Source organism: Chiloscyllium plagiosum, chromosome 19 (assembly GCF_004010195.1).
Source record: "Chiloscyllium plagiosum isolate BGI_BamShark_2017 chromosome 19, ASM401019v2, whole genome shotgun sequence".
NCBI lineage: Eukaryota > Metazoa > Chordata > Chondrichthyes > Orectolobiformes > Hemiscylliidae > Chiloscyllium > Chiloscyllium plagiosum.
Window position 1 is genome coordinate 51,178,723 of NC_057728.1, and position 17,651 is coordinate 51,196,373.

General features: G+C 42.9%; 1 protein-coding gene across 1 annotated transcript in view; it reads right to left on the reverse strand.

Moving 5' to 3' along the window:
• pwp1 (PWP1 homolog, endonuclein) overlaps positions 1 to 17,651 on the reverse strand; it is a 56,372-nt gene that overhangs the window by 1,080 nt on the left and 37,641 nt on the right. Inside the window, exons 10-14 of the mRNA XM_043709852.1 lie at positions 11,157 to 11,218; positions 10,012 to 10,123; positions 5,195 to 5,285; positions 2,246 to 2,367; positions 1,316 to 1,421 (exon numbers count right to left, since the gene is read on the reverse strand). Coding sequence (XP_043565787.1) covers positions 1,316 to 1,421; positions 2,246 to 2,367; positions 5,195 to 5,285; positions 10,012 to 10,123; positions 11,157 to 11,218 — 493 coding nt within the window. The remainder of the gene's footprint in view (positions 1 to 1,315; positions 1,422 to 2,245; positions 2,368 to 5,194; positions 5,286 to 10,011; positions 10,124 to 11,156; positions 11,219 to 17,651) is intronic.

Consider the following 17,651-nt stretch of genomic DNA (forward strand, 5'->3'; position numbering starts at 1 on the left):
CATAAATACAACTACCTTCCAAATTACAGTGAACATATCAGCACAGCATTAGTACAGAGCATCAGCTGCTCTCTGCATTTCAATGTTCAATGTCTAAAATCTAAAATTCTGGGGGAATCTGGAATTGTCCTTGAATAATATCCAAACTCTCACACATAGCAATCAAAATGCTCAAGTTTTCAAAGACATTACACTGTGAAGGAACTGTTTCACACACAATAGTGACAATGCAACATCCTTCCAATCACAGTCAACTGAACAAGCACTGCATTCAATATCACACAATAATTAAATGATTCAGCACAGAAGGATGTTCAGCCCATGGAACCTGTGTCGATTATTTGGCAGCATTATCTATTTAATTCCACACCATCGCTCTTTCTTCACAGTCCTGTAACATTTCTCCACGAGTATTTATTCAATTCCTTTTTGTAAGTTACGATTCAACCGGCTTCAATGCTCTTTTCGAACACCACATTCCAGGTCACAACCGGCACCAATAAATAAGTTATTATTCAGTGCTTTTTTTGTGCTGGTTACCTTAAATCCTCTGGTTACTGACTCCTCTGCTTTATAAACTGCTTTATCGTATTTAGTACCAACACCAGTCCCAGCTGAAGGAGGTTACCTCATCTGTTACCAAAAATATCAAATAAACATCCCGAGTATACTCTATGAGACACCAACCCCTGCAAGTTCCCTCCTAAGCCCCACACGTCATCCTGACTTGGAAATATATTACTGCTCCTTCTCAGTCGTTGGGTCAAAAACATGGAACTTTTTAACAACATTGTGGGTGTCGCTATACCCCAAGGACTGCAGCAGCTCACCAAGAGCTGGTAGTGATGGGCAATAAGACCAGCAATACCCACCAAGATTTTAAAATGTTTGCTACTTCTTAATAAAATGATCTATTCAGCCAAAGTTTATGATGTAATAGATGTCCATTCAGTCTACTGTGTTTGTGCTGCCTCTCTGCTGGGACAATTGAACTGTGACCTCGCCATTCACCTACACTCATGTCTTCCCCCAATTCAACTAATTCTACAAATTCACCTTCAAACAAACAGCAACCTCTGCCTAAATCACTATCTGTGGTAAAAGATTCAGTGTTGCAACAACCCTACACATTTCTTAACCTCTCTCTACACACACTGACTATTTAAAATAATGTCACATTGTCACTGATCCCCCAGTTGCAGAAATAACCTTCAAATCTTTGTCTGATTGATTGAGTAAGAACATTCTGCACAATCGTTCTCAGTTTATGCAGGTGAGGTGCTAGAAAGCAGAGGTGATCAGTGCCAGCCATTACCTGCAGAGATGCTGCTGATGTCCCACATGCGTAGACCTCCCTTCTGACCTCCGAAACAGTAGAGAAATGGAGAGTCTGGACAACAAGCTGCACAAAACACCACACCCTGCAAACAGACAAGGGCACTGTCACAGGTCTGAACCTACCGTGCAAGTTCATTCAATAACTCAAACTTATCCATGAAATCACCCTGCACCCTCCCCATCAAGTCGATCATTCTGCGTCACCTCCCACATCTCGTCCCACCAAAACCTGGTCCAGCACTATCTCTGAACCTGTGTAAGAACAGAGTTTGCTGCCCCACCATCACTGCAAGTTCCACCAAGAGCAGAGATTGGGGTTTTATTGTACTGGAGCTGACAGACACATTAATATCAAACTGTAAAGTTTGAAATAACTCCCTCTGTCATGAAAACAAACTGCAAAATACATACACAGTTCACCAGCTGATTAACAGCTTTAACCTGGAGTTGCAGCGACACAGAGACACACAGAATCAGTTAATGTGCCCAAGCAACAGGCACTGCCATCAGTGGCATCCTTCACAGCAGTTCAAATGTTGTGTGAATCGAGTGTATATACGTGCACGCTCTATTTGTAAGAGTAACTGATACTAACCGGAGAAAGGTTTGGGCAGGGGTTCTTTTGGCACAGTGGTAGTGTTCCTACTTCTGGACTAGAAGGTCTGGGTTCAAGCCCTACCTCAGGAAGTGATGGGTGGTGCATCATAAAATGTCCAAACAGGTTGATTAAAACAAGAACAACCAGTTTTGCCCTGAGAGAGGACCATTCTGCAGAAGGGAATACCAGCCTGAATTTACATAGCACTGAGGGCTGCAAGTATTTCCCTTACCATTCAGATGTTGACCTGATTAACACGTTGCTGGTTCTTCCCTTCAAGCCTATTCTCTCAGCTTTTCAGTCACTTACCATTTTCATATCCCTGGAATGCACCAAGCTGGGCTTGTTCCCCAAAATGTCCCAAACCTTCACATGTTTATCAGCCGATGATGTTACCAGGCAGCCTTGGATTTGGCTACTGAGCTCCAAACCTGAAGAAACAAATTGAATTTGAAATTAAAGTGGTTAATCAACGCTGTTGCTAGCAATCAGCTCTTGGAGTAACGATTAGGAATCCACAGAGGGAAATGAAATACACAGGAACAGGTCTAGAACCCATTTTGTTATTCAGTGTGAGCATAGCTACTCTGCACCTTAGTTTTATTTACCTGCCTGAGCTCCAGAGTGGAAATGGATAATTCATAAAAATATAGACAGTGAAGGAGGATTTCAACTTAAAAGATAATTCAAATACATACTTTACCAAATAGAATTAAAGAGAGGCTTTAACATCAATAAAACCTTGCCTATCTCATCAGATCCAAAGGAACTGATGCACAGTAGCAATAACATGGCAAAGCCTAGAGACATAGAGTTGGATGTAGGGCAGCAGCCAGGGTTGGGCACCAAACCTGTTCATATAAACTAAACATCCATCAATACTAGGGTTTCTGACAGGCTACAGCTTAAGACTTTGAGCAGGAAATTTATTCAAGCTATTTTATTGCAACTGTTTTTTGTTGCTTTTTATTGTGGGCACCTTCATTCCAAATCGGCTTTGCCGATGGGCACAACAGCACTGTGGCTGGTACTGACAAGTCCCTGTTGTGAAGGAGAGTCAGTGGGAGTGGCAGGGTGCCTGATCCAAACCTACTACAACCATTACAATATATGAATGGTTACAATTTCCCAAATGTTACTGACTTCTGTCACACTTGCTCTTTGCTCTGTACATGTGTAAATCTGTGCCTGGTGAGAAGCCAAGTCACAAAACACAGAAACATGGGAAATAGGTGGCAGGATAGGCCATTCGGCCCTTTGAGTCTGAACCACCATTCAACGTGGTCATGATTGATCATGCAATCTCAGTACCCCATTCCTGCCCTCTCCCCATACCCCTTGATCCCTTTAACCACATGGACCATATCCAGCTCCCCCTTAAAAGTCCAACATCTACTGATTCACCATTGTCTCCTGTACTGGTCACATCCTCAAAAATTTCCAGAAGATTTATCAAGCATGATTTCCCTTTAGTGAATCCATGCTGACCAGGACCTACATTTTAACAAACTATTGGACATGGGCATCAAATCTCAATCATTTACATCACACTGAGAGGACTGGGCTTGGACTGACACTATATCAATAACATTGCTCTGTTAGGAGGAGTGATGCTGAAGCATTAGATGGAACCTTAACAATCCGTCCTCTTCTCTCTCCCATTGTGTGAATCTGTCTGTGACGTAGGTTAGTGGTGTAAAATTGCACAGAAACCAGAAGAGCAAGATTCGCCAGTGTCTTAACCAATTGGTCTTGATCAACACCGTCTTTACTTGCTTTTTGAATTACTGGGCTCTAATTCAAGACTAGATTCAGCTATGCAACAGTGACTCTGACTTAAAAGTTGCTCACAATAGAACGGAGAAGACTAAAGAAAAGGAAGAAAATTTCATGGAGATGTCCTTTTATTTCATTCAGGGGTGTAGGTGCTGCTAGCCAGACCAGTATTTATTGATATAATTGAGAAGAGCTTTGGGAAGTGCTGCGTTGTTGAACTGCTGCAGTACATTTGCTGTTGGTATTCCGTATGCTATTAAGGAGGAAGTCCTAGGATTTTGACCACGCATCACTGAGGGAACATTAGTATATTACCGAGTCAGAATAGTGTGTGACGTGGAGGGGACCTTGCAAATGGTGGTGTTCCCTGTACCTGCTGCCTCCATCCTTCCAAACAGCCCAAGGTTTAGACGATGCTGTCCAAGGAGCTTTGATGAATTTCTACAGAGCATTGTGCAGATGGTACACACTGTTGCTACTGAGCATTGGCAATCAAAGGAGTGAATATTTGAGAATGTAGAGCCCATGAAGCAGGCTGCTTTGTCCTGGATGGCATCCAGCTTCTTGTATACTGTTGGAACTGGTTTGCGTTTTGTAGATGGTGGACAGGTTATAGATGGGGAAATCAAGTGTCATTAGGAAAGGGTGGGAAAGCGGATGTTAGGAATGTCAGATCAGCCATGATCCGACCAAATGGCAGAGAGGCCAAATGGCCTATTCCTGTTCCTATTTCTTATGGTATGTTATATTTCAGGTGAAGATTCAGGTTCCCCTTAAATGAGGTGAGATTTCTGCTTGAACCAAAGTGGGCTATGAATTCCAGACAGCCATCACCTTCTGCATGAAATTGATTTTCACATCCCCTCTAATCCTTCTATCAACCACCATCTGTTGTCTCTGGTAACTGATCTCTCTGCTGGAAGAAAAACAGATTTTCCCTATCCATTCTGTCCAAACCCCTCATTATATTGTACATCTCCATTAAGTCACCCATCAGACTCCTCTATTCTAAGAAAAACAACCCTAGCTTATCCAATCTTTCCTCAGATCTGCAATCAAGTCTTGGCAATATTCTTGTAAATCTCTCTGGACCAGTTATGTCCTTCCTGTAACAAGGTGACCAAAACTGGATGCAAATCTCCCAACGTGGCCTCACCTGTGTCACATATAGATTAATCAATCCAGATTGAGACATGTCTGATTAATGATTGGACTACAGCTAATCAGTGCCAAGTGATGAGAACTGCTATCAAATTTGGATAGCTTGCGCCAAAATGTTCACATTGAGTTTGAGAGTAGGGCTCCAGAGGCCAATGATACACAGCATCATCAATTTAGAAAAAAGAGTGTCTACTCAAGTTCAAAATATCAATTAAAAGATGAAATCGGCCAAGAACAAACTCTGTCACACTGCTCAGAAGCTGGAGCCAAGACAGATCATTTGGTTTCTAAACCACAATCAGTTAATAAGGCATTTCTTACCTGTTACTTCGCCATCATGAGCTCTCAGTGTGAAAAGTGGTTTCTCTGAACGTGCATCTAAACAGTACACAAAACCATCCTCTGTGCTGGCCTGAAAGATCCATAGTTAGTGTTAACCTTTAATTGGAAGAGATTAAAGTTCCTTAAATATTCCTTTCTGGAATTCAGCAGTAAACTCAATAACCAAACTATCAACTCTGATCTGTAAAGTCCCAATAGCGCTTTTGCTTTCAAAAGCAGTGCTCCTTCAGAAACCAAGTCATCGTGCTAGGGACACAGGAGGTCACTGAGCACCTCAAACCTGGTCTGCCATCCAGTTAAATCAGGACTGATCTGGGACCTAACTCCATGTATCCAGCTTTGCTTCTTATCCACCTAAACTTTTGCATAACTGAGATTGATCAATCTCAGGTTTAAAATTAACAATTGATGCAGCAGCAATTGCTATATGCGGAGGAGTTGCAAACTTCTATCTCTGTGTAGAAACATTTCCTAGTTGTACTTCCAAATGGTCAGGTTTAATTTTTACACAGTGCCTTCCAGTCTTAAATTTCCCCAACCAGCAGAAGAGTTTCTCTACATCTATCCTGTCAGTACCTCTTAATGTTTTGAAAACTTTGAAGAATCCACCCTTAAATGTTTCTGAATTCCAGGGACTACAACCAGAACATGTGCAATCTCTCCTGGTAAGTTATCCTTTGGAGTGGAGGCATCATTCCAGTATCACATCCATTTCACTGATCCATAGCTTTCCTAAGGTGTGATGACCAGACCTGCTTGTCAAACTTCAGCTGTGGTCTAGCAGGAACGGGTACACGATCCACAAATCTCTTTGGACCTCCGCTGTTTCTATTTTCTTACCACTTGGAAAGTACCCAGGATTTTCATTTTGAAATCCAAACTGGATGACCCACATTTGCCTGCAACAAAATCCATTTGCCATAATTTTGGCATCCCTATCAATATCTCAATTTTATGTTTCCAGCGACACTGCTCACGCTGTCTCTATCCTGATGGGAGTGGTAAAAATAGATATGCAGCTCTTCACTCCCCATCACAATCATCAATACAGTGAATAGTTGAGGCTCCTTGTAGAAACCACTTGCCACATCCCATGAATTTGAGAGTCTGCCCATCCTTGTTTCCTGTAACTGGACTTCCGAGATCCATACACAGCAGCATCCGCAGAACCAGATGTCAATGCTTGGCACACTGATCGGCATGCATGCAAAGTCCGAACAGCAGCTACGGAAGAATGCTGCTGCCTGTTATCCCAACTCTCCTTTTCCTGTCACTCAATTACCAAACCCAGACAAAATTTTGTCTTTAATTCCATGATCGTCAGCTTTTGATAATAGCTTCTTTTCAGGGTATTTATTAAACGCCTCCTCGAAATCCAAATGAACAAGACGTCAGACAATCCCCCCGTCCACTACTTTGGCTAGTTGGTTAAAAAGATTACAGCCGATTTGTTGAGGTTTCGCCCTGTCTTGCAATCCAGCAGCTGATTCCCAATACTCTCCATAACTGGATTCTTTCACCCTCTTCTATTGTTGACAGCCAGTTCCCACATGGATCACAATCCCCTCCACTATCATTCACCCTGGCTCCAGGAAAGCAACAAACCACAAGGGCCTCTCGATCTTGCTGACACAGGATGCTGACATCCTGCTCATCACTACATCCCAGAAAATATCAGGTGATACATTGTTCCTCCTCTTCCTGCTATCGACAGCCTCCTGCTCCAAGGAGTCATGGTCTGCAATCTAGCTACACCTTTCCTCATCTGTATCCCACCATCCAGCACATCAAATCATAATTTCTTGAAAATGGAGTCGCAGCTCGACAGGATAGTGAAGGTGGTGACTGGTATAGAACATAGAACAATACAGCACAGAACAGGCCCTTCGGCCTTCAATGCTGCACCGACCTGTGAACTAATCTAAGCCCATCCCCCTACACTATCCCATCATCATTCATATCCTTTTCCAATGACTGTTTAAAGGCCCCGAAACAAGACTGTTTAATGTGGCTGAGTTGACTACATTAGCAGGCAGGGCATTCCACGCCCTTACCACTCCCTGAGTAAAGAACCTGCCTCTGACATCTGTCTTAAATCTATCACTCCTCAATTTGCAGCTTTGCCCCCTCGTACAAGCCAACGTCATCATCCTAGGAAAAAGACTCTCACTGTCCACCCTATCTAATCCTCTGATCATCTTGTACGTCTCTATCAAATCCCCTCTTAGTCGCTTTCTCTCCAATGAGAACAGACCCAAGTCCCTCAGCCTTTCCTCTAAGACCTTCCCTCCAGACCAGGCAACATCCTGGTAAATCTCCTCTGCACCTTTTCCAATGCTTCCACATCCTTCCTGTAATGGGGCGACCAGAACTGTACACAATATTCCAAGTGAGGCCACACTAGCATTTTGTACAGTTACAGCATGACATTACAGCTCCGGAACTCAATCCCTCTACCAATAAAACCTAACGCACCATATGGCTTCTTAACAGCACTATCAACCTGGGTGGTAACTTTTAGGGATCTATGTTTATGGTCATCAAGATCCCTCTGCACATCCACACTACCAAGAATCTTTCCATTGACCCAGTATTCTGCCTTCAGTATTCTGCCTTCCTGTTATTCTTCCCAAAGTGAATCACCTCACAATTATCTGCATTGAACTCCTGCATTTGCCACCTCTCAGCCCAATTCTGCATTTTATCCAAGTCCCCCTGCAACATTCTTCCACACTGTCCACCACTCCACTGACTTTAGTGTCATCTGAAAACTTACTAACTCATACACCTATGCTTGCTTCCAAGTCATTTATAAAAAATGACAAACAGCAGTGGTCCCAAAACAGATCCTTGTAGCACACCACTAGTAGCCGGACTCCAGGCTGAATATTTTCCATCAACCACCACTCGTTGCCTACTTACAGAAAGCCAATTTCTAATCCAAACTGCTAAATAACCGTCAATCTCATGTCTCCACATTTTCTCCAAAAGCCTACCATGTGGAACCTTATCAAAGGCTTTACTGAAGTCCATGTACACCACGTCAACCGCCCTACCCTTATCCACATGCTTGGTCACCTTCTCAAAAAACTAAAAGATTAGTGAGATATGACCTGCCCTTGACAAAATCATGTTGGCCATCTCCAATCAAATTGTTGCTTGCTAGATGATTATAAATCCTATCCAAAAAACCTTTCCTAAAACAGACGTAAGGCTCATTGGTCTATAATTACCTGGGTCATCTCTACTGCCCTTCTTGAACAAAGGCACAACATTTGCAAAACTCCAGTCCTCTGGTACTAAATCTGTACACAATGATGACTCAAAGATCAAAGCCAAACGCTCTGCTATTTCCTCCCTACCTTCCCAGAGAATCCGCAGATAAATCTCATCCGACCCAGAGAACTTATCTACTTTCACACCTTCTAGAATTGATAACATCTCCTAACTAACCTCAATCCTTTCTAGTCTAATATCTCATACTTCTCCTCTACAATATTATCCTTTTCCTGAGTGAAAACAGATGAGAAATATTCGTTTAGCACTTCTCCGATTTTCACAGGGTCCACACACAACTTCCCACTTCTGTCTTTGACTGGCCCTATTCCTACTCTAGTCATCCTTTTATTCCTCACATACCTATAGAAAGCTTTAGGTTTCTCCTTTAGTCTATTTGCTAAAGACTGCTCATGTCCCCTCCTTGCTCTTCTTAACTCACTCTTTAAATCCTTCCTAGCTGATCTGTAACTCTCCATCGCCTCATCTGAACCATCTTGTCTCACGCCACATAAGCCTCCTTTCTCCACTTATTTTATCACTTCCTCCCTGCCTGACAGGGACATACCTATCAAGGACATGCAATATCTGTTCCTTAAACCAGCTCCACATTTTGATTGTCCCCATCCCCTGCATTTTGCTACCCCATTCAATGCCTCCTAAGTCTCACCTAATCACATTATAATTGCCCTTCCCCCATCTATAACTGTTGCCCTGTGGTATGTACCTATCCCTTTCCATCGATGAACTAAATGTAAACGAATTATAGTCACTCTCTCCAAAGTGCTCACTTACCACTAAATCAAACACTTGGCCGGGCTCATTACCTTAATGCTTGCCGTTATTGGCCAGTACATTGAGTAAAGGAGTTGTGCTGTCATGTTGCGACATTGATTAGACCGTTTTTCGAATACTGCATTCGATTCTGGTCTCCCTGCTACGGGGAACATGTTGTGAAACTTTAAGGGCTCAGAAAAGATTTACACGGATGCTGCCAGGATTGGACGGTTTGAGCTATCAGGACAGGCCAAAGAGGCTGGGGCTATTTTGCTTGGAGCATTGAAGACTGAGGGGTGACCTTATAGAGATTTATAAAATCACAAGTTGCACGGATAGGGTAAATAGCCAAGGCCTTTTTCTCATGGTAGAGGAGTCCAAAACTAGAGGGCATAGGTTTAGGGTGAGAGGAGAAAGATGTGAAAGATTTAAAAGGGACGTAAAGGGTAACTTTTTCACACAGAGGGTGGTGAGCTGCCAGAGGAAGTGGTGGAGGTGGTACAATTACAACATTTAAAAGGCATCTGGATGGGTAAATTAATGAGGAGGATTTAGAGGGGTATGGCCAAATGCTGGTAGAAGGAACTTGCTTAATTTAGGATATGTGGTTGGTAAAAACAAGTTGGACGAAGGGTCTGTTTCCATGCTGTACATCTCTATGACTCTATCAATCTGTTAGGAGGGAATTACAGTTTCTGTTCTCTGTGACAAACAACCCAGCCTCCACCCAGAATTAAACTTACCAGGAAGTTACATGGTGAAAAATGATTCCACTTCACTCGCTCAACCTCCCCACTGAACCTCCAGGTGCGACAGTTCTCCTTTGGACTCCGGCAGTCATAGAGTCTGGCTGACCTGTAAGTATCCAGGATGTTACAGTCAATACCATCAGATTAAAGGAAAGTTTCAGTCTTGACTTCACATGATATCAATCAGCCCTAAACTTTCACAGAGATGGGCGGCACGGTGGCACAGTGGTTAGCATTGCTGCCTCACAGCGCCAGAGACCCAGGTTCAATTCCCACCTCAGGTGACTGACTGTGTGGAGTTTGCACGTTCTCCCCGTGTCTGCGTGGGTTTCCTCCGGGTGCTCCAGTTTCCTCCCACAGTCCAAAAATGTGCAGGTTAGGCGAATTGGCCATGCTAAATTGCCCGTAGTGTTAGGTGAGGGGTAAATGTAGGAGTACAGGTGGGTTGCGCTTCGGCGGGTCGGTGTGGACTTGTTGGGCCGAAGGGCCCGTTTCCACACTTAAGTAATCTAACTAGATTACCAAGACCATTCAGACTGCCAGTGATTCACAACACACCCAGCACCATACACCTCTCCATGGGCCAGGTGGGGGGAGTGAGGAATGAGTAAACACTTATTATGGGCCTCAGAAGAAGCTGCATTATTTTGAAAATTAATTCATAGGATTTAGGCATCACTCGCTTGGCTAGCATTTATTGCCCATCCCTAACTGGTTTGTTCTGCTATTTTGCAGTACGGTCAACCACATCGCTGTGGGTCTATAGTCACACATGGGCTAGACCATACAAGGATGATAGATCTAATTCTGAATCAGATTGCATTTCTTGACAACCAAGAGTGTTTACACATTGGTCATTAGGCCAGATTTCAATTCCAGACTTTATTCAAATTTCACCATCTGCCAGGAGACAGGTCGGTTCTATAATACACGATACAGACAACACGTGATCTATAATAGGCCATACAACCAGTATTGGTCTGGAGGAAGATACATAGAGGGTACCTACACCATGAAACAGGATGAACATGGGAACAAGACTACAAACATGAGCTGATGCTTGTCTTGGTAGGTTAGACATATTCGCTCTAGGGGAATGGGGACAATTTAGGAAACTGAAGCAGATGCCAAGATCTCACTTGTCAAATGATCCAGAGAGAAGTGTCTGCGCTTCAAATGGATGCCAGCAGACAGTCTGTACCTGTAAGGAACAAAATGCATAAGAATCACAATTACACAATCAAGCTGAGTTTAAAACCATAGATAACCTGTGCAAACGACCCTGTAAACCTGCATCAGATTGCTATGCACAGACACCCTGAAATATGGCATCAAATTACCATTTACCTACACTCTATTAACCTGCATCAGATTACTGTGTGCATAGACCCTACAAAAATCTCAATGTGAAGATGGGAAGGGGCTGTCTCTTCTCAAACCGCTGCAATTCATGTTTCCACAGTGCTGTTTGAGAGGCTGTTCCAGTATCCCAGAACCACTGCAGTCATTCAAGAAGGAAGATGACCAATGCCACCTACTCAGGAGGCAATATTTCACACAGGCAGAAACCTTAAAATAGATTCAACAAGCTGGCTTCAGTGATTTGTAAAAAAAATGAGATTGTCAATTACAATTCCTTTCTTTTCTCTGTTGAAGAATGACATTTGGAATATGGAGGGATGTCATTCAAACTAGAATTGAAATCAAATCAATAATAAAGGCAGCCCATCAGTTGAGGCCATTACTGGATTCATGACTGACTGAAAACAGTAAGTCCTCACTTTAAGTTGTTCCACTTAATTTTGCTTCAACAGCACTTTTTTACATTACATTTACAATCCTGGTTTATAGTCATTTCCTCCTACCAGCACAGTTTCACATTCCAGTGTGCTGACCCTCCCAACCCCTGCCTGGTCTGGCTTCCTCCCCATTCTCGCCTTTGGCTCCTCCGTTCATTATGAAACTGGTTCCTTTTCAACTGGTTCTGAACTTTACTGATGCCCTCCACCTAGTGGCAGATGCAGGGACTCTGCAGTTCCTTCCACCATCTAACTTCTGCCTGATCAATTTAAAATACCAGCTGAGTTTTTTTATTAAAAAAAGAGAAATGTATTCCACCGTACATGCATGAAAAGTATTTAGTACAGAAAGGTTGGGTGAGTGAGCAGTAACTTGGCCCATAGAATATAATGTGGAAAAGTGTACGGTTATACACTTTGGAAGGAAAAACAAAAAAGCGATATATTATTTATCTGGGTGCTCTCATGAATGAATCACAAAAAGCTAACATCCTAAATCAGCAGGTATTAGGGCAGGCAAATGACTGTTGGTCTTTACAGAAAAGGAAACTGAGTATAAAAATACAGAAGCATTACTAAAACCACACAAGGCACTAGTTGGACCACAGCTGGTTAATGTGGTGCCATTATTTAAGAAAGGCTGTAAGGAAAAACCAAGGAACTATAGACCAATGAGCCTTATGTCAGTGGTGGGTAAGTTGTTGGAGACAGGATTTACATGCATTGGGAAAGGCATGGATTGATTATGGATAATCAATGTGGCTTTGTGTGCAGGAAATCGTGTCTCACTAACTTGGAGGCCTTTAAAAAGATGACAAAGAAGATTGATGAAGGTAGAGCGGTAGATATCTATATGGACTTCAGCAAAGCGTTCAACGAGGTTCTGTACGGTAGACTGGTTAGTAAGGTTAGATCACATGGGATCCAGTTTGAGTTATCCGACTGGATACAAAATTGGCTTGAAGGAGGAGACAAAAGGTGGTAGTGGAAGGTTGTTTTTCAGACTGGAGGCCTGGTGACCATGGGTGTGCCACAAGGATCAGTGCTGGGTCCACTGCCTTTTGTCATTTACATACAAGTGATTTGGATGCAAATATAGGAGGAACGGTTAGTCAATTTGCAGATGATACCAAAATTGGAGGAGTAGTGGACAGCGAAGGTTACCTCAGAGTAAAAATTGACCTTCATCAGATGGGCCAATGGGCTAAGTAGTGGCAGATGGAGTTTAATTTAGATAAATGAGAGATGTTACATTTTGGTAAGGCAAACCAGGGTAGGACTTATACACAATGGTAAGACTGGGGAGTTTTGCTGACCAAAAAGATGGAGCTGAAAAATGTGTTGCTGGAGAAGCGCAGCAGGTCAGGCAGCATCCAAGGAGCAGGAGAGTCGACGTTTTGGGTATAAGCCTTTCCAGCAACACATTTTTCAGCTCTGATCTCCAGCATCTGCAGTTCTCACTTTCTCCTATTTGAACAAAAAGACAGAGGAGTGCAGGTGCATAGTTCCTTGAAAGTGGAGTCGAAGGTAGACAGGGTGGTGAAGGTGTTTCGCATGCTTGCTTTCATTGGTCAGAACATTAAGTACAGGAGTTGGGATGTCATGTTGTGGCTGTACAGGGCATTGGCGAGGCCACTTTTGGAATACTGCGTACAATTCTGGTTGCTCTTCTATAGGAAAGATGTTGTTAACTTGAAAGGTTGCAGAAAATATTTACAAGGATGTTGACAGGACTGGCGGGTTTGAACTATAGGGAGGGGGAATAAGGTGGGGCTGTTTTCCCAGAGCATTGGAGACTGAGGGGTGACCTTGCAGAGGTTTATAAAATCATGAGGGCATGGATCAGGTGAACAGCCATGGTCTTTTTCCAAGGTTAGGGGAGCCCAAAACTAGAGGGCATAGGTTTAAGGAGAGGGGTAAAAGATTTAAAAAAGGACCTAAGGAGCAACTTTTTCCATACAGAGCATGGTGTGTGTATGGAACGAGCTTCCAGAGGTAGAGGAGATGGGTACAACTAAAAGGCATCTGGATGGGTGGAATGTAAGTTCAATTAAAAAAATTAGAATAAAGAGTCTAATGATGGGTATGACAATTGTCAAAAAAAAGCCATCTGGAAGGAAACTGCCATCTTCTACTGTTCTGGCCTGTATGTGACTCCAGAGCCGTAGTGATGTGGTTGACTCTTAACTGCCATCTGGGCAATTAGGGGTGGGTAATAAGTGATGCCCTCGTCCTGTGAATGAATAAAACTAAAAACATACTCTAACCGTTGCAAATAAAGGGCAGAAGCTTAAAAAGGAACAGAAACAAATCTGAACTCTGAGCGAGGTATAAAAGAAGATTAGTGATTAGTATTTAAAGTACATCTCACTGTACAAAACAGTAATCTTGGTCATGCAACAGAGTGAAAACTTGATAATGTTTTAGCTTGGTCCCAATGTTCTATAAACTGAACTTTATTTTCATGTATTAAAACATGGACACATAGAAATAATGTTCTGATCCTGTTTGTTCAGACCCTTATCTCCTACCACTAAGCTATTGTTCCTGATCTCCACATGCTGTGAAAATTGATTAGTCTCAATGAGGATAAACAGAATGGGAAAATGTACTCACTCCACAGCCATATCCAGCTTCAATCTGCTGCCCCCCACCTCCCCCAAACATCTGCACATAAAGCATTATACCCAGTTATGCTCCCTGGAGATAAGCAGCTAAATAGGATGTGTCAGGGCCAACTGAGAGTTCTTTTCTATTCATTTTCACTGCCAAACTGTTTTGCTCCCCACTCCTAAAGCACTTATCTGTCTTGTGGGCAGGGCTCATTCTTCAGAATTACACCCAAGCATCCATTATTCAGAGGCAAACCTCCTAAGGTCAACACCTGCAGTTTCTTTGGCTGCAAAGGAACATTGTAGGTGGACCCATACTCATTCTCCATTGATGCCTGTAAATTCCAAGACATTGCTATCCACTGATCTCCGCCACATACAGTAACAAGAAACCTTAGTGTTTCTACTCCTCCCTAACCAAGAGAGCTGCTGAGGTCAGACACCTAGTCAGAAACCATAGAAAAGTTATGGCAGAGAAAGAGGCCAATCAGTCCATCAAGTCTGTGCCAGCTATCCATTCTAAATCCCATTTCCAGCATCTAGTCTGTCACCTTGCAGGTTCAAGTTCTTCAGGTACAGATGTAGGTCCCTTTTAAATGGTTAGAGTGTTTCATCTTTAATCCCAAACTGGACAGCGAATTCTAGATACCCACAACCCACTGGTGAAGGAGATTTCCATGGCTCCTCTAATCCTTCTACAATTAAATTCAATCTGTGTTCCCTGATAAGTGACCTCTCAACTTCAGGAGAAACAGGCATTCCACGTCCACCCTATCAAAGCCTCTCATTTTGTCACCCCCTCAGCATCCTATGCTCTAGCTATCCAGATTTCCTCAGAGCTGAATATTCAAGCCCTGCCAACAATTTTATAAACACAGCAACCAAAAAAGATCTTTATTTTAAAGAAGGAAAATTGCCCATGAAATGATGATGAGAAAGATCTCTCAGGGCTTTTAAATTCCTGGCAATGCAGAATTATTAATATGGTATGTTCTTGTGACACATTGCAGCATCTGAACTCCAACATTACAACTGCGCCGAGATGGAAAATACAACATTACAATTGCACGGGGATGGAAAATACAACATTGCCACCAGCTGCAGCAGGGAAACACAGGAAGGATCCGGCTTTATTGAAGGTTTATCCAATGCTTAATCGAATGGCAGAGCAGACTCAATGGACTGAAGGGCTTCATTCTGCTCCTTTATGTTATGGCTTGCTCTTGTAGCCACTATTTATCCGTCTAGTCCAGTTTAGTTTCTGGTCAATGGCAACCTTGAAGAGTGTGATAGGGTAGGATTCAATGATGGTGATGTCACTGAACGTAAAGGGGCGATGCCTAAATTCTCTCTTGTTGAGGGTGGTCATTACATGGCACCTGCGTTATTTGTACCATACCAGGTAAATATCGAACAGAACTGCCGAGTTCTTTAAATAGTGCTGAGGGATTCTTTTACATTAACTAGGTTAAATTGACAAATTCTGTGCCATTCGTTTTCAGGGTTTTCTTGAATATCCCATAAATTCCAAGCAAACCAAAATAAATTTTCTTCATCAGGACCTTTCACTAATTGAACATTTAAATATAGCAATTGTTAATGCTGTGGTGGAATACCAGTTTGAATCCAGATCGAACAAATTAATCATAGAACATAGAACATAGAAGAATACAGCGCAGTACAGGCCCTTTGGCCCTCGACGTTGCCCGATCCAAGCCCCACCTAACCTATACTAACCCACTATCCTCCATATACCTATCCAATGCCCGCTTAAATGCCCATAAAGAGGGAGAGTCCACCACTGCTAACCTTACAGCCTGTTTTATACTGTATTTCAATGTCCTTCCTACCGAAGTGCATCACCTCACACTGCTCTGCATTAATCCTCATCTGCCATAAACCTGAAAACTACACCAATGTGTCACTGTCCTGTTGGAGTTCCACACTGTCCATCACAAACATTATAATTCTTCCAGGTTTAGTATCTGCATATTTTGAAATTGTCCTACAGTCACACACCACACAGAAATACCGATTCACTCACTATTGTGAGGAAGTGCACTATTCACACACTCCCTGAGGACAGACTTAAATACTGACACCCACCAGACAAAGCAAGTGAAATGCTGACAAGGTCACCCTGGAGCAAGAGAAATACCGACAGACATTCCATGTCTGTATTAGTTTCTGCGTATTAATGAGTTTCTCTAAATCTCTGTATCAGTGTGTGTGTGTATATCTGTGTGTGTCTGCGTGGGACGAGTCTGGCAGTCACTATGGTGCTTACAGTGATGTAATATCCACCTGACACGAGTTCTGAGGAAGGGTCACTCGACCTAAAACGTTAACTTTCATTTCTGTCCACAGATGCTGCCAGACCTGCTGAGCTTTATTTTGCTGTCAGTCTCTGCTCGTCTCCCCCCAGCACTGTACAGCTTGGAGTGGAGGGTAAAAATCATCAGAGATTCAGTTTACGAGGGACAGAGGGAGGGCAGCAGCTCACAGCATCATCAACAAACACACACACACACACACAAACACACAGACAGTCACAGGCACACAGACACACACACACTCAGAGAAATAGACACATAACATGTGCAGAGAGATAGATACACACAGAGGGGCACACAGATATACATATAAACGCACACAAATAGACAAGTGCGGACAGAAATGCGCAGATACATGCTTGGACATACAAACACACTTGGAGTCAGAGAGTTACACTGAGTGTTTGTAAACAGACCTATCGGCCCATACAGTCCATGCGGATGATAATCTCAATCTAAGCCAGTCCCACTTGCATGTGCTTGGATCATATTTTCCCAAACCTTCCCTTATACTTGCACTTAATCAAATGTCTTTTAAACGTTGTAACTTTACCCACACCCATCACTTCTCAGGACGTTCGTTCCATACACGAACCAAATGATGTGTAATCACAACGCACTTCATGGGCACTGATCAGGGGTACACGAGAACTCAGTGGGAAGCTTGGGAAGTAAGTGCTGGGAATCTTGATGACATGTACTTATCATCAACAGCCGAAGGAATAATGCAGGAAGACATGAGGCTGATTTACGTGGTGCCATTATTATACAAATTGGGATGGAAAAGGCAGGGAACAACAGACCGGTGAGCATGACATCGGTGGTGGGCAAGATGTTGGAGAGAATCCTGAGGGACAGGATGTACATGTATTTGGAAAGGCAAGGACTGA